General features: G+C 36.4%; 1 protein-coding gene across 1 annotated transcript in view; it reads left to right on the top strand.

The window, feature by feature from the left end:
- LOC121873808 overlaps positions 1 to 14,523 on the top strand; it is a 100,609-nt gene that overhangs the window by 16,362 nt on the left and 69,724 nt on the right. The window contains exon 2 of the mRNA XM_042377514.1: positions 9,146 to 9,237. Coding sequence (XP_042233448.1) covers positions 9,150 to 9,237 — 88 coding nt within the window. The 5' untranslated portion in view covers positions 9,146 to 9,149. The remainder of the gene's footprint in view (positions 1 to 9,145; positions 9,238 to 14,523) is intronic.

The raw sequence follows: 14,523 nt of genomic DNA, 5'->3' as shown, positions 1-14,523 counted from the left end.
CTGGGTGCACTGGGTTACATGGTGGGTCACATGGTAGGTCACTGGTGCAGCCACTAGGAGTTGTTGATCAGGAGTCGAAAGGGTGCTGAAGCAGACGTCGACCCATGCAAATTTACCTCTAAAATGACACCAAGGATATACGCTATAGTATTGAGTGCCTGAAACACCAAAATTTACCTTAAAATAACACCAAGGGTTCCTTAAACACCCAAATTTGCTCGTAAAATTACACCAAGTCTTAGGTGCCAGGCACCCCCAAAGTTGCCTAGGGATATTGTACAATTCCATGCAATTTAGACCTCAATAACTACTTCAAGGGAAAATATGGACAGATTAAGCTGTTAAGTGCAACTACTTAGTTTCTGAATATGTATTAGGCCAATAGTTTGCTCGCACTTTCCCCCCTTAAATTGAAACAAAATAATTAAAAACTCAGGAATAACTGAATGGCTGATAGAAATCTGGAGCTTTCAACACTGGAGATGTTGGCAGGAAATGGCATATTCTCCTAAATGACAACTGACACTCTGTAGTCCATTCAAATGGTTTCTTTGGACTCACTAAGTCTGTGAGGGGCGCTGCGACACAAGCAAAGTTAGGGCAAAACTTTCCGTAGAAGCCAGCGATTCCCAGAAACCTCATGACTTCTTGTCGGTTGGTAGGGACAGGAAACTCCTTTATAGCTTCCACCTCTGTTGCTACAGGCGACACTTTTTCAAAGCCAACCACATGCCATAAAAATGTTACCTGAGCATGACCAAATTCACTCTTGGCTAAATTTCCAGTTAGGTAGTATGCCAGTTGTTGAAATAGCTCTCAGGTACTTCATATGTTCCTCCCAGGTGTTTGAAAATAGGATAAGATCATCGATGTAGACTCGCACATTGTGAAGCCCCGCTACCACTGTGTTCATTAATCGCTGGAATGTAGCAGGTGCATTTATCAGGCCAAAGGACATCACACGATATTGATATAGACCATCTGGCATCACAAAGGCAGATTTTCTTAGCCCTGCAAGTCAGTGGCACCTGGTAATACCCTTTCAGCAAGTTAAGGGTGGTGATGTACTTGGCGTCTCCGATGTCTTCGATGATGTCATCAATTGTGGGTAGAGGATATGAGTCCGTCCGGGTGATCACATTGACTTTGCGATAATCAGTGCACAACCTTTTGCTGGAGTCAAGTTTGAGCACCAACAAAATTGGGGACGAAAACTCACTGTCGCTTGGCTCCACCAGTCCATGCTGTAGCAAGTAGCCGACATCCTTCCTCATGAGCGCCTTCTGATGAGGACTCATTCTATATGGAGACTGCTTTATCGGACGAGCACCGTCCACCAGTTCAATATCATGCTCCATTCCTTTGCACGGCTTCGGCATGTCTCCAAATATCTGAGGAAATTCTTTAAGCAGATTGCACAAGTCATCCACTTCTGACTACGAAAGGTGGGAGAACTTCATTAGATGATTATTTAGGATATCACTATTTCACAATTTGGGTTCAATAATTTCAAGTGCTTGGTCTTCATTAGGGCTATCATTAACATTCAAAGTAACACTATGCTGAGCTCTATCAAGGTACGGTTTAATTAGATTAATATGAACCCCTGTTGGTTTCTTCCTTCTTCTAGGAGTATGTATTACATAATTCATATCATAAATTTTCCTAGCTATTACGGTCCCTGAAACTTTTCATGAAATGGCGTGGCATACAGAGGCAGGTAAACAAGAACAGAGTCACCAGGCTCAAAACTCCGTTGTTGAGTTTTATATCATACCTGTCCTTCATTTGTCCTTGGATCTCTAATAAGTTTTCTTGGGCCACCTTGTAAGCTTTCCTCAGACGTTCTTTAAATCCCTATACTTATAGAGTTAGGCGTTTTTACATTATTTCCTATCCATGTTTCTTTCAGTATGTCCATACACTAAAGAGAAAGGAGTAAATCCTAACAATCACTGGGGACAGAAACGGATAGCATACAACAAAAAATACACCCCCTCATCCCAGTCCTTACTTTGTTCGACACAATACTTTGTTAACATCGATTTGAAAGTCTGATGGAAGCGCTCCAAGGCCCCTTGACTCTTTGGGTGGTAAACTGTGGCATGATACTGCTTAATTCCCAACTCCTGCATCACTTGTTTGAACACCTTAGAGGTAAAATTCGTCCCTTGATCAGACTGAACACCGCGAGGCACACCATACCGGGTAAAAAACCTGGTTAAAGCAGCAGCAACAACTTGGGCAGGAATTCTTCTCAACGGGAATACCTCAGGATATCTCGTAGCAGAGCACATAACTATTAATAAGAACTGATTCCCTTTTTCGTTCTTGTTAAAGGGCCAACTACATCAATGATTACTTTCCTGAAGGGCTCATCTTTAATTGGAATGGGTTTCAAGGGTGCTGGCTTAATCAACTGGTTAGGTTTTCCAGCTACCTGGCACACATGGCAAGTCTTACAGTAATCAGATACACCCTTCCTTAACCCAATAGCCCAAGCCAAAAGAAGTTAGGTATAATTTTCTTATAAGTCTTGTTAACCCCCAGATGCCCTCCAACAAAATCATGTGCTAAGCTCAAGATATCCTTCCGGTAACAAGACGGATTTGATATACAACACGCACTCAAAAATTTTATTTTTTTTCTAATGTAGATTTTTATGGTGATTCCAAAACCTACCTAACTTAACCTAACTGGAAAACATCGGTCAACTTAAAATCCTAAAATTCCCTAGATGACCGAAAAGAAAATAAGACCTTAAATTTCATTTATTATGGAAGGCATTATTCATTTTTGTTGGAATCATGAACATACAAAGCCAATATATCTGCACTTGATTCTACCACTGTCAATGGCAAAGTGAATTATTACCACCACACCAAATGTTGCACAAAAAGTGGTAAGGTAGTTCTTTCTTGCAATACATTGAGTCACTAAGGGGATTAAAAAAAAGAACATGAATTTATGTCACTGAATTTATCTTATTGGTAACAAATTGTGGTTAAACTGATACACAAATGAAACATGCCTGGGAACTACCTGGCACTGGTTACCTGGCATATTTGGACTTATTAAAATATGAAATTTACTAAGTATTTATACTTATGAAATAATTATTTTGGTAGTGCTGGACGGCTATTAATTGCGCTCATTACGAAAATTGGGTCGATATTATTTCTGATAAGGGGCGCCATTAACCGTTCCAGAGTGAGCAGTTCTCACCACTCTTCAAATAGACTACTTACGACTTTTTTTAGCTTAATTTGATTTCCACACATTCCTACACATAAATTATTTGGATTAGTTATCTTTAAGGCTTACCTTTTATGACGGTTAGGAGAATTTGGAGGATATAAGCGGCGATGAGGCAAGTAGAGGTTGATCATGGATGTTCCTATACAAACATGGAATTCTTTTAAAAAGAACAATAAAATTCTTCAAGTGCTGATCTATATGGAGGATATTTTATACAAAATAGTATTCCTTTGCAGATTTATACAATTTATGCGCATCTAATTATATATCTTTTCTTTTGGTTTCAAAATATAGTTCCATTGCAGTGGTCATCGGGCGGGGGTGAGAGTACCACGGAAACCTCCCATGTTCCAATAACGAATCGTAGATATTTTTTTTCCCAGAGTGCTTCTTGCAAACCAACCATGGGACTACCACAGCATGGTGTACACCGAGGATGTTCTTGCAATTGGCCCTATGAGTCACCGATAATATGATTATTATATAAATCACAGTTAAAATACAAATTACTATTTCTAATTACATTTACAGTATCAGTATTTAACAATGTTGCTCACTGGATATGACAATATTCAAAATAATAAGTCTTTATATTAAGTAGTATTGTCAGCCACAACAGTATAGAAAAATATGTAAACCTGTCCTTGTCGACCACCAACTCCTTAATTCTGAGAACCGACCAGTCACTGCTTATATACTGACTTGGTACTTCGTGTGTAATAGAAATAAATGGTTTGAGACAGGACCAAGTTTCACAGAGCTCAGTGATAACGCTCTAATTATACAGTATATGTATTGTGTATACAATGCTAGAAATGCATTTGTTATGCAGGGGCATATAATGTCAATGTTTTGAATTCTATTTCATACCTGTACTCGTGTGTTTTGCCCGAATAATTGTGTTGAGGTGCTGTTGTATGAGCTCCACCATTATAGTGCCTCATCACCAAACTGCTGAGCTCGTCGTGTATGTCCGTTCGCCTGGCCTTTCTTCAACCTAGACTTTGCCTTCCCTCCTCCCAGTGGAGTAATGAAATTTTGGATCGTGACTGAACATGCCAAAGAAATTGTGACATTTCTACTGATTAATAATAATATTATTATTACCCTTGGCTATGTACAGTACATGGGTCTGCATACAGTGCTTCTTGTAAGATTATTGAAAGAAAACATTTACAGAGGGATGAATAATCCTCTTAATATTCTGCAGTCATACATGCATGTGCACATAAATACCTACACACACGTAGGCACATGGCGAGTACTCCACACGTCTCTTCTTTTCTTAATCAGTTTATGATGAGCTAAATAAAATTTGCTGACCATAATATCAATAAAAGGAAACACTGTAGTACACTTTTGGATTTATTAAAAATAAAAATATTTAACTATCTTGATAATAATATTAGATAGATAGGTCTACCTGCTCAGGTAAGCTGTTATCATTGTTCGTCGACTGTACAGTAAGTTGTCTCAGATTTGTGTGTGTGTTTTTCTTAAATGTCTTAAAACTGTGATCAGTGAGACACCACAGCTGGTCTACGCTCGCTCCTACTTTACCCTAGTTCTACACTTTAGTACATAAAGACAGTACATGTTCTCTTCGCAGAGAGTGAGTGAAAAATGGCAATTCATAAGCGTCTAATAGTAAACCAAACAATATTTAATTGCGTACATCATGTCACCACGACACCGCCAATACGGTTGATTCCAGCACATGCACATTCAATACTCATATACATATTAGAGAGAGATATCCCCCGCCAGCAGGTAAACGTATTATCGTGACATTCTCCACTCCAGCTCTTCCGGTCACAGGTCTCTTTATTATGCAACACACAAATATCTCCGTGAATTTAAATTACTGCAAATAGGAAAAAAGCATAAACAATAAATATGGATCAATAACAAAGATAGAGAGCGTCAAGAAGAATTGATCTCCGTTAAAAAAAATGTAAACAAATTATTACACTTCATTATTATATATGTTAGAGACAGGTGGCAGTGTGGCCCTCTCACCCAAGGCTACCTAGAAGAGAAGGTCTGGGTGGGGGTTTGATGACGTCACTAGTGGAGGCTGCGACTTCATTCGCTTGCTCGCTCTCTCTTTACTTACCTTCTGCCTTTACTTCATAATAGCTTTATTACCTTTCTTATACCACTACTTTATTACCTTTCTTCTACCACTACTTTATTACCTTCCTTCTACCACTACTTTATTACCTTTCTTCTACCACTACTTTATTACCTTTCTTCTACCACTACTTTATTACCTTTCTTCTACCACTACTTTATTACCTTTCTTCTACCACTACTTTATTACCTTGCTTCTACCACTACTTTATTACCTTCCTTCTACCACTACTTTATTACGTTTCTTCTACCACTACTTTATTACCTTTCTCCTACCGCTTCTTTATTACCTTTCTTCTACCACTTCTTTATTACCTTTCTTCTACCACTACTTTATTACCTTTCTTATACCACTACTTTATTACCTTGCTTCTACCACTACTTTATTACCTTTCTTCTACCACTACTTTTTTACCTTTCTCCTACCGCTTCTTTATTACCTTTCTTCAATAAAAAAATTTAATCTAGGCTATTTGATTCCATTACGTAACCCCATTTTATTAGTCTTCCTTTCAACCCTTTCTTTACATTTTTTTTTTACTGCTGCGCTGACCACTTTTTATACTTAGAAATGGGGTTGATTAAACAATTTGATTATGATTTAAAAGTTTTTGATTATGATTTAATTATTGGTATTCTTTTTTATTATGATTTGATTATTATTACATAGTTTAAAATTTTTTTATTTTTTTTATTATGATTTTATTATGACCACAGATTTTGTAAATGTTAATTATTATTTGATTTTTCTTTGGCATTTGATTACAATTATCATATTTCATTTTCATTACGGTCCTTTATATTGGTGAAAATTTCACTAGGTATAGTAGAGTAGTAAGCCATAACTATTAAATTACTTTTTTTAAAGCTGCACCAATGAGATTCTTCTATTGTTTTCATTTAGTATAGCTTCTCTTTTAATCAATAAAATTTTTCATTCATGTTCAGGAAATTGAATTCATAAATCAATCTGAGTCATATTTACTTAAACTATGGTTTGTATAATATGGACACGAATTAGTACCTTAAGCTGTGTATTCTTATATTACTCTATTAATTATGTATAGTAAAGTATTACAGAACATGTATTAATCCTATGTAATGTTTCCATTTATTATGCACCATGTTATGTATATGTATTATCATATTTACATTTTATGTATTCAGCTTGTGGACGCTGGCATCTGTACATGCCAGCGTGGAGTGTGATACAGGGAGTTGAGATCGCTAGTCCTTATGGCGTGGAAACCACTGTATATTTGTTCCTCTGTATTTGTCTCCCTTACGAGAATAAGAACATATTTTCAAGATAACAAATGTTTGCGTATTCCCTCAGTAGTGTAGAACATTTTCGGGGTATCAAAGACAGACATAGATGGTTTATGGCTGCAACTTTTTTCATATATTGTTGAAGGAATTTTATTGACCAAATATAACACAGTAGTCTACTTTCTGATTCATGATCATACATACAATCAACACTGTATTAGCTATAAAGAAAACGTCAATGTATTCTGTAAATAATTCATATTCACATTCTTATTACCATTATAATTACCAAAACTGTTAATGCCTAGTACAGTCAATCAAGTTATTTCTGCTTCATTGAATCATTTCCTTTATGTAGAAGTTTATTTAGTAATATCATGTTTATAACATTATTTTCATAATTTGATTTTGCAATTGAGGTAATGCAAATCAAATACTTAAATCAACCTCTGGTCTCATTTACATAGTCAAACAGACTGCATGTAAGTGCAACACCTTTCCTGACAGTACATGCCTACCTACATGAGCATTTGGGAAAATGATAGCAGCCCCTTTAAGGGTGATTATAGTACATATACTGCAGCAACTAATATTAAGTAGAATTTATATTAACTTCAGTACAAATGGGGAACCATTAAAATTAACATAGACTACTACAGGGTACTACATAATACTACTCCATCTTTGAACACAACATAACATAATGATGTTCATCTGTGATTCTTGAGGGGTTAATTGGCTAGGACATGTAAAAGTATTTAGGGTTTTTAGTTGCGAAAGCCCAATTGTCTTTTCTGAATTAATTAAGAAAATATATTATATACAGTTCCAAGTGTATATAACCGTAGCTTATTCACTGTAGCTATGAGTGTTAAATGAGGACGGAGGCTATATTAAACAGCTCTTCTAAAATACGTCCTGCTTGTGTGAGAGGTTGAGTGAGAGTGCCTGGTGTAGCCGGCTTCTGTGACCTGACCTAGCAGTTTAGGGCCGCGCCTCAAGGAACTTACCCATCACGTGATATGACCATGTCACCTCATAGCCAGTGGACAGTTACCGGGGGTGATATGATTATATAAACTAAATGCACAGCCCGATAAATATATAAATATATATATATATATATATATATATATATATATATAAACTAAGGGGCTGATACAACTTATTCAAATATACTTCTCAGGTCATAAGATGGGAATGTAGCAAGATCCGCTTTGTTCTCGAGCAAAGATATGAACTGTGCCCATACCTGTGGTAAAGGAGCCGTACCATGACTATGACATTGCGAATTGTTCTCTTGATCTTTTGAATTCGCTTTACTCTTCTTTGGCTAGTAATGGAACTACAGCCAAGATACCTGTCAATGATGACGTTAATTTATTCCGTTAACTGGAGATGCCAGAAGGTCAGAGAGTATATAATTTTCTCATTTAGCTGCTACACAAAGGCAGATTTTGAAAGTTGATAATATTGAGGTTTCATCATAACTAAAGATATAAGAGCACATCTGTCTATCTCAATTTCCAATAGCATCTTTATTGCACTGAATTTTCACAAGAAGTAGATGTATTCTCTATCCTAATTAAAGAAGGTCATTCACGTGATTTTTTGAGAATCTAGACCAAAGTGACTGTACATTATCGTGTGAAATGGTTTGTGTTCTGCTAAAAGAAATCTATAAAAGGGTGATGTCAGCGGGCATTTCCCGTTGTGTCAATGTTAAATCAGCGATGAAACTACGATGGGAATTTCTTTCACCATTAAAATTATATGGAGTGCCAGCTGAAATGTTTGTTTTATAAAGCCTACAGAAAAATTTGCATTTTAATATAATGCAAAAAGTGATGATATGGTTGATCATATTGGTAGTCTAATCATCTTTTTTGACACCACAGAGTCACCTGTATACTAATTCATTTATATGAATGGCCCTTACTTGAGTCATTCCGGACATACAGTAGGCGTCAGGTCTGTGTTGTTCTTGTACTGTCATAAATTTAGGTGCTTTATCTGTCAGGGTCTGAAAGCACCATACACTATCTTGGTTTCTTTTTCAGTTAATCCTGAGTTTTTATTTAGTTAGTTTCAATTTAAGGGAGAAAGTGCGATCAAACTACAGGTTTAACATATATTTAAAACTCAGTAATTGTACATAACAATTTAATCTTTCCATTGCTTACCTTGAAGTAGTTATTGGGGTTTAAATTACAGGGGATTGTACAATATCCCTGTTTTATTATTCATTATAATTCACATGAAAGTTTGATTCAAGTATCCCTTGATCCCACTGGCAGGTAAGGTTACTAACTTCAAGTATGAAATTGCAGAAGATAATGTTGAATATCTGTCATTTCTATAGAAAATACTGGATCTTAGTTCTTAATTTTTATAACGCTTAGGATCCCAAAGTCACTTAAAAAAATGCAGATTAAATGAATAGTTCCTAAAACATATAAGTAACTTCTTTTTTTCATACTCACAGCAGGATGCAGTTGACAGATTTGAAGATGGCATTCATCATGTTTCTCACAAAACCTGTGATGTTCCTACTGGCAGTTACATTCTTATGTCGAGGTGAGGAGCAATATCGCTGTGAACTACAGTATACAGTACTACAGTATATTATGTCTAGTGTTGATTTCTAGGCACAAGGTTGATAAACATTCATTCAACTTCCTTTCCATAAGTGTGTCATTACTAGATGAAGGATAATGTCATGGGTCTCAGGGTACACTGACAAGCACTTATTAATGTTTAGAGTGACATTCACTTTTGCATGAGTGAAGATACGAGTCACGAGTAAGCTGGCGCCATATGTTTGTTTATATATGTTTTCAGAACATGTTCTCTTTAAGGGCTCACTGTACTTTAACTTATAGTTGACCTGGACTTAAGGATCCCAGACATAATATATAGTCTTGGCTCGCATTAGGCTGGGATACAGACCTGTCCAGTAAGTCACTGAGGTGTAGGATGTCCCATAATTCTCTTCAAATACTGTAGCTGCTTCATGTCTAACCTCTTCCTCATTGTCAAAGGGAGTCACTTATCAGAATGTCACAAACAGTCAGCCAGCCAACCCACAGAATTATGCTGAAATTTTGGTTCAATGGCATCTCTTTGTTACAAGCAAACCAACTAGCCAGGTATCATGGGTGAAGTCAGTGAATCAACTGCAGGGTGTATGTCAATTTGATAGACCACACTGAATGGTAGAAATGACATCTTCAAAATAGCCGCCATGCCAACCCTCTAAAATTCATCGCATCTTTGATTTGCTACCATTTGTGCAAAATTTTGTTTTGCGTGGCAAGGATTAAGAAGATCACAATAAAAGTGTAATCTGACCATGTATTAAATCACAAAAAATAGAAATAAAGCCAACTGCCCATTCAGACCACACTTATACATCGGTAAACAGATGAATGTAGTTAAACATACATATAAAAATTCAGTAAGTTATGTTCCCGGTCGCCCTTTTAGTACTTTTTAGTACAACCCCGAAAGGTGGATAGTCCACCTGCTTTCAATCACTATCTCTCACTTCCTAACTTGACCTTCCTCCTACACCTCTTGCATTCTTCAGAACCTATGGCTCTTTTCTTTACATATCTATTACTAATAGTACAATCTGACCATGTATTAATCACCAAGAGCATCAAATAAAGTCAACTGGCTCATTCAGACCACATGTGTATGGGAATGAATGTGTGCTACTGTATAACATACGTTTACAAATTCAATCGCTCATGTTCCCAGTCACGTTATTATACTCTTACGATATTTCTAGTATCTAAGCTGTCATTACTTGTGATATCAATAATTTCCGGCGGGATTGCAGCAACTCACAGCATCGCACTCGCATGCTGGAATACATATCTGTTGAGACTTGAAGCCTTTGCAGGTGGCAGTATTCCATTTCTTCTTGCAGCCAAAAGCTACTACCTCTGCACACACAGGTGAAGGTGGCAGGCAGTGTCATCCACATGACATAGAGCCCATTTCCAATTTTCTTCCATAGCGGTCCAGCGCTTCTACGGCTGTTACAGTTGTCAGCCCCGAACCACAATGTTGCCTGGTAATTTGCTCTTGCGAAATATAACACGAGAGCATCCTTTCGTGGGTGAAAGCTTTTCCATCTCCTTTTTCCCTTTCCGGAATAAGTCGAGTCTTGTGTTATTAACACCAGCCTTGCAGTCAGGAGCAGAGTAAGGATGGCAGTCTGAATTCTTCCACATCCTCCAGTGAGCCATCACGTCCAACACCATTCATGAGGTGAGGCTGTTCACTGAATATCTTTCAACAAATCTTCTTGCCAAACCCAGCGAAGGAGGATCTTGAATCTGATCCAGTCAGCGCATGGAAATCCAACAAGTTATCGTTTAAAGTATTTGACAAATTCTTAGCTATCTCATGCACTGAAGAGCAACACTGATCATGGGCAGTTCAACTGATCATCCACACATTAGTCTCTCAAAAGAAGTGGAGAAGGGAGGAGGAAGACGTCTAGATCTCTGAAAAGTACTATTATGTACTTTGCATGGAGAATGATGCGTGTATCCGCTTCTTCATGATCACATGACAGACTGGCCAATATATCTCTCACTGTAGACGAAGTTTCTTCGGGAGAGAAAAAGCCTCCACCGACAACCAATTCACACCAAGGTAAAGGAGCCTTACCATGACTATGTAAATGGGTGAAAGAATTGTTACGAGTGTCAGAATAAAGAACCAATGAATAGATTACTGGTCGGCATATGAATTTCGAATGATTAGTTGTGTGGACACCGAAACAGTTAAAACTTAGATATTATATGTTATACTTTAAATGTAGGAACATTAGTTTCTATGTGTTAGGTAAAACAAAGTAATGTTTATTGTATTAGTCTCGAATACTAATGAATGAGCGAGTATTCGATATTTATTTGCGGATTCGCAACTTGAACGTCTATTGTTTATACGTCATTTCCGCCCACCTCTGCTCGCTTAGTTTTACCCCTCAGAGCCGGGTGGCTTTAGTATTGGGCTGGCAGTCATAAGATAAGTATCTCCACTCCTATTGTATATGGGTAGTCATATTTTAGAATTCCACGGTAAAATAACTTGTTTATGAGTTACGTGTGTTGGATAACCACGTTGTCCACGGTAGTTTGTTAATTTAAATATGTGTGTAGTGATTACTTTTATGAATTTTATTTTGTCTTGGTTTTTTGTACATAACTGATATATTTATTTATTGTTTTTTAATATTTATAATTAAATGTACTTCATGGTTTTCAATATACCCCATAGTAATGAGGTGATGATTTTGGTAGGATCTTTTACTTGGACCTTTGATACAAAGATAACCATAATGATAGTTAACTCAACTTTAAAAATAATATTAAAAATAATACAAAGTGAATTTGAATTGCATTGTTGCAACCTAAGAGCGCAAGGTCGTAACAAATGGAAGCGTTCTCTCAGTTGAGCGAGTTTTCACACATTGGATCAATTTGATAATTCCCGTGACTTCACTATCCGTAGATATATCTGAGTCACTTCAGTTGCTAAGTTATGTGGTCAAGGAAATCTATGGTCTCTCAAATTCATTAATTCCAGTACTTTCACTATAAACTTAAATGACACCAAACTTTTTGACTTGTTCAACAAGCTTTTTGACAATTGCCTCATCACGGTTTACTTGAGAAGGAAAACCATCTTTCCGAGTGGATAGTGAGTGATTCATCATCCCTAAGGCCGAGCAGTTTTCTGTGCCTTCTGATGTGACCGATCTCTCATCCCATGTGGCACCAAACCTATCACGTGTTGTGGCTGTTCTTGTATTTCAATGACATTGTTGACCATAACACGTTTAGCACAATAGACAATGACATACTTTAGATTTAGCACAAATATGAAGTTTTTGTATTTATTTAATAATAATAATAATAATAATAATAATAATAATAATAATAATAATAATAATAATAATAATAATAGTAGTAGAAGTAATAATAAGATTAGTAGTAGTAGTAATAATAATAATCATAATCATAATAATAAAAATAATAGTAGTAGTAATAATAATAATAGTAGTAATAATAATAATAGTAGTTGTAATAATAATAGTAGCAGTAATAATAATAATAATAATAGTAATAACAATAATAGTAGTAATAATAATAATAGTAATAATAATAAGAGTAGCAATAATAATAGTAGCAATAATAATAATAGTAGTAATAATAATAATAGTAGTAGTAATAATAGTTTTTTTTAGTTTAACAAATTTATTGGCTGAGCTTGTAGTACAGTTTGCCTATTCTGAGTAATTCAGTCAGGTCTTGACACTGAGGGTGGTATCACTTTTCATGCCACGCAGGACAGAGGTTCATACACAAAGAAATACATCAAATTCATTAACAGCTATAAATGTATAGAGGTCAGATTCATATGAGTAATGTCACTGTTCACTGCCATGCAGGACAGAGGTTCGTACACAAAGAGAGGCATCATATTCATTGACAGTACATATACATATATGTACACACACACATACACATATACATACATATACACATATACATACACATATACATGTACATATATATATATATATATATATACATATATATATATATATATACATATGCACACATACATACATACATATACGTCGGTCAGATTCATGTGGGTAATGTCACTCTTCACTGCCATACGGGACAGAGGTTCGTACACAAAGAATGCATCATATTCATTGACACTATATATAGGTCAGATTCATGTGGGTAATGCCACTGTTCACTGCCATGCAGGACAGAGGTTCGTACACAAAGAAGGAAATACATCATATTCATTAGCAGTATATATAGGTCAGTGGATCACATACATTGGAATCATATTCTAATTGAAGACTAATCAGTGTGGGCTAGCAAATTTGGGATAAACAGCAAGAATGTCCTCAAGCACACCTGATTCAATGAAGTAATTACATAGTTCAAGATATAATAAGTCAGGTGGCCTGAAGTCTTTAGCAGTGTCACATTCAATAATATAGTGTTCAAGTGTATACTTTAAAGGTTTATCACAAAGTTTACATGCTGAGTGTTCCGGTACGGGTACAGCGTTACTAACTTGCCAGATGTGTCTGTATCCTAGCCTAATTCTGGCCACGACTACATCACATTGTCTGGTTCTGTCCTTATGCTGGCCATACCGGTACCTCTTGTCACAAAATTTGTCATATTTACTAATGCTACAACTGTCAGGTCTCTCTGCATTTCTCACTTCTTCTAGATCAGAGTTCATGATTCTGACTTGAATGTTTATAATTACAGCATTGGACAGGCCAAGGTCACGGTCAACATTTTCTTTCTTACATGCCTCATTGGCCAGTCTATCAGCACGGTCATGATACCTGATTCCAACATGGGACGGAATCCACACAAATTTGATACGAAAGTTGTTCTCATTGGCAGTTATCACATTCCTTTTAATATCATATACAACTTTAGACATAGTGCCTGACGGGCTGTTCATTGATTTCAAAGCACTTTGAGAGTCACAGAATATCACCCCACCTCCATTTTCTTTGAGGTAGTCTGTGGCTAAATAGATTCCAGTTAGTTCAGTTTGTGTTGTGCTGGCCCAGTTGTTCAGCCTTTGTTTGTTTGACACTATCATCTCTTTTTCTTTATATATTACAATTGCACAGCCTGTTCTACTTGTGTTTGTCTGCACGGAACCATCAGTAAAAGCATAACATTCACTTGATTTAATACTCTCTATGTGTCTGTCAATAGTTTCTAGTGTGACACATCTCACCACATCGGTGTTTAACATTTGCTTACTACCAATAGGAGTGTAATTAATAGGAAC

Source organism: Homarus americanus, unplaced genomic scaffold, assembly GCF_018991925.1.
Source record: "Homarus americanus isolate GMGI-L3 unplaced genomic scaffold, GMGI_Hamer_2.0 scaffold25827, whole genome shotgun sequence".
Taxonomy (NCBI): Eukaryota; Metazoa; Arthropoda; class Malacostraca; order Decapoda; family Nephropidae; genus Homarus; species Homarus americanus.
The sequence above is the reverse complement of the archived record's forward strand: the minus strand, read 5'-3'. Positions and strand labels throughout refer to the sequence as shown.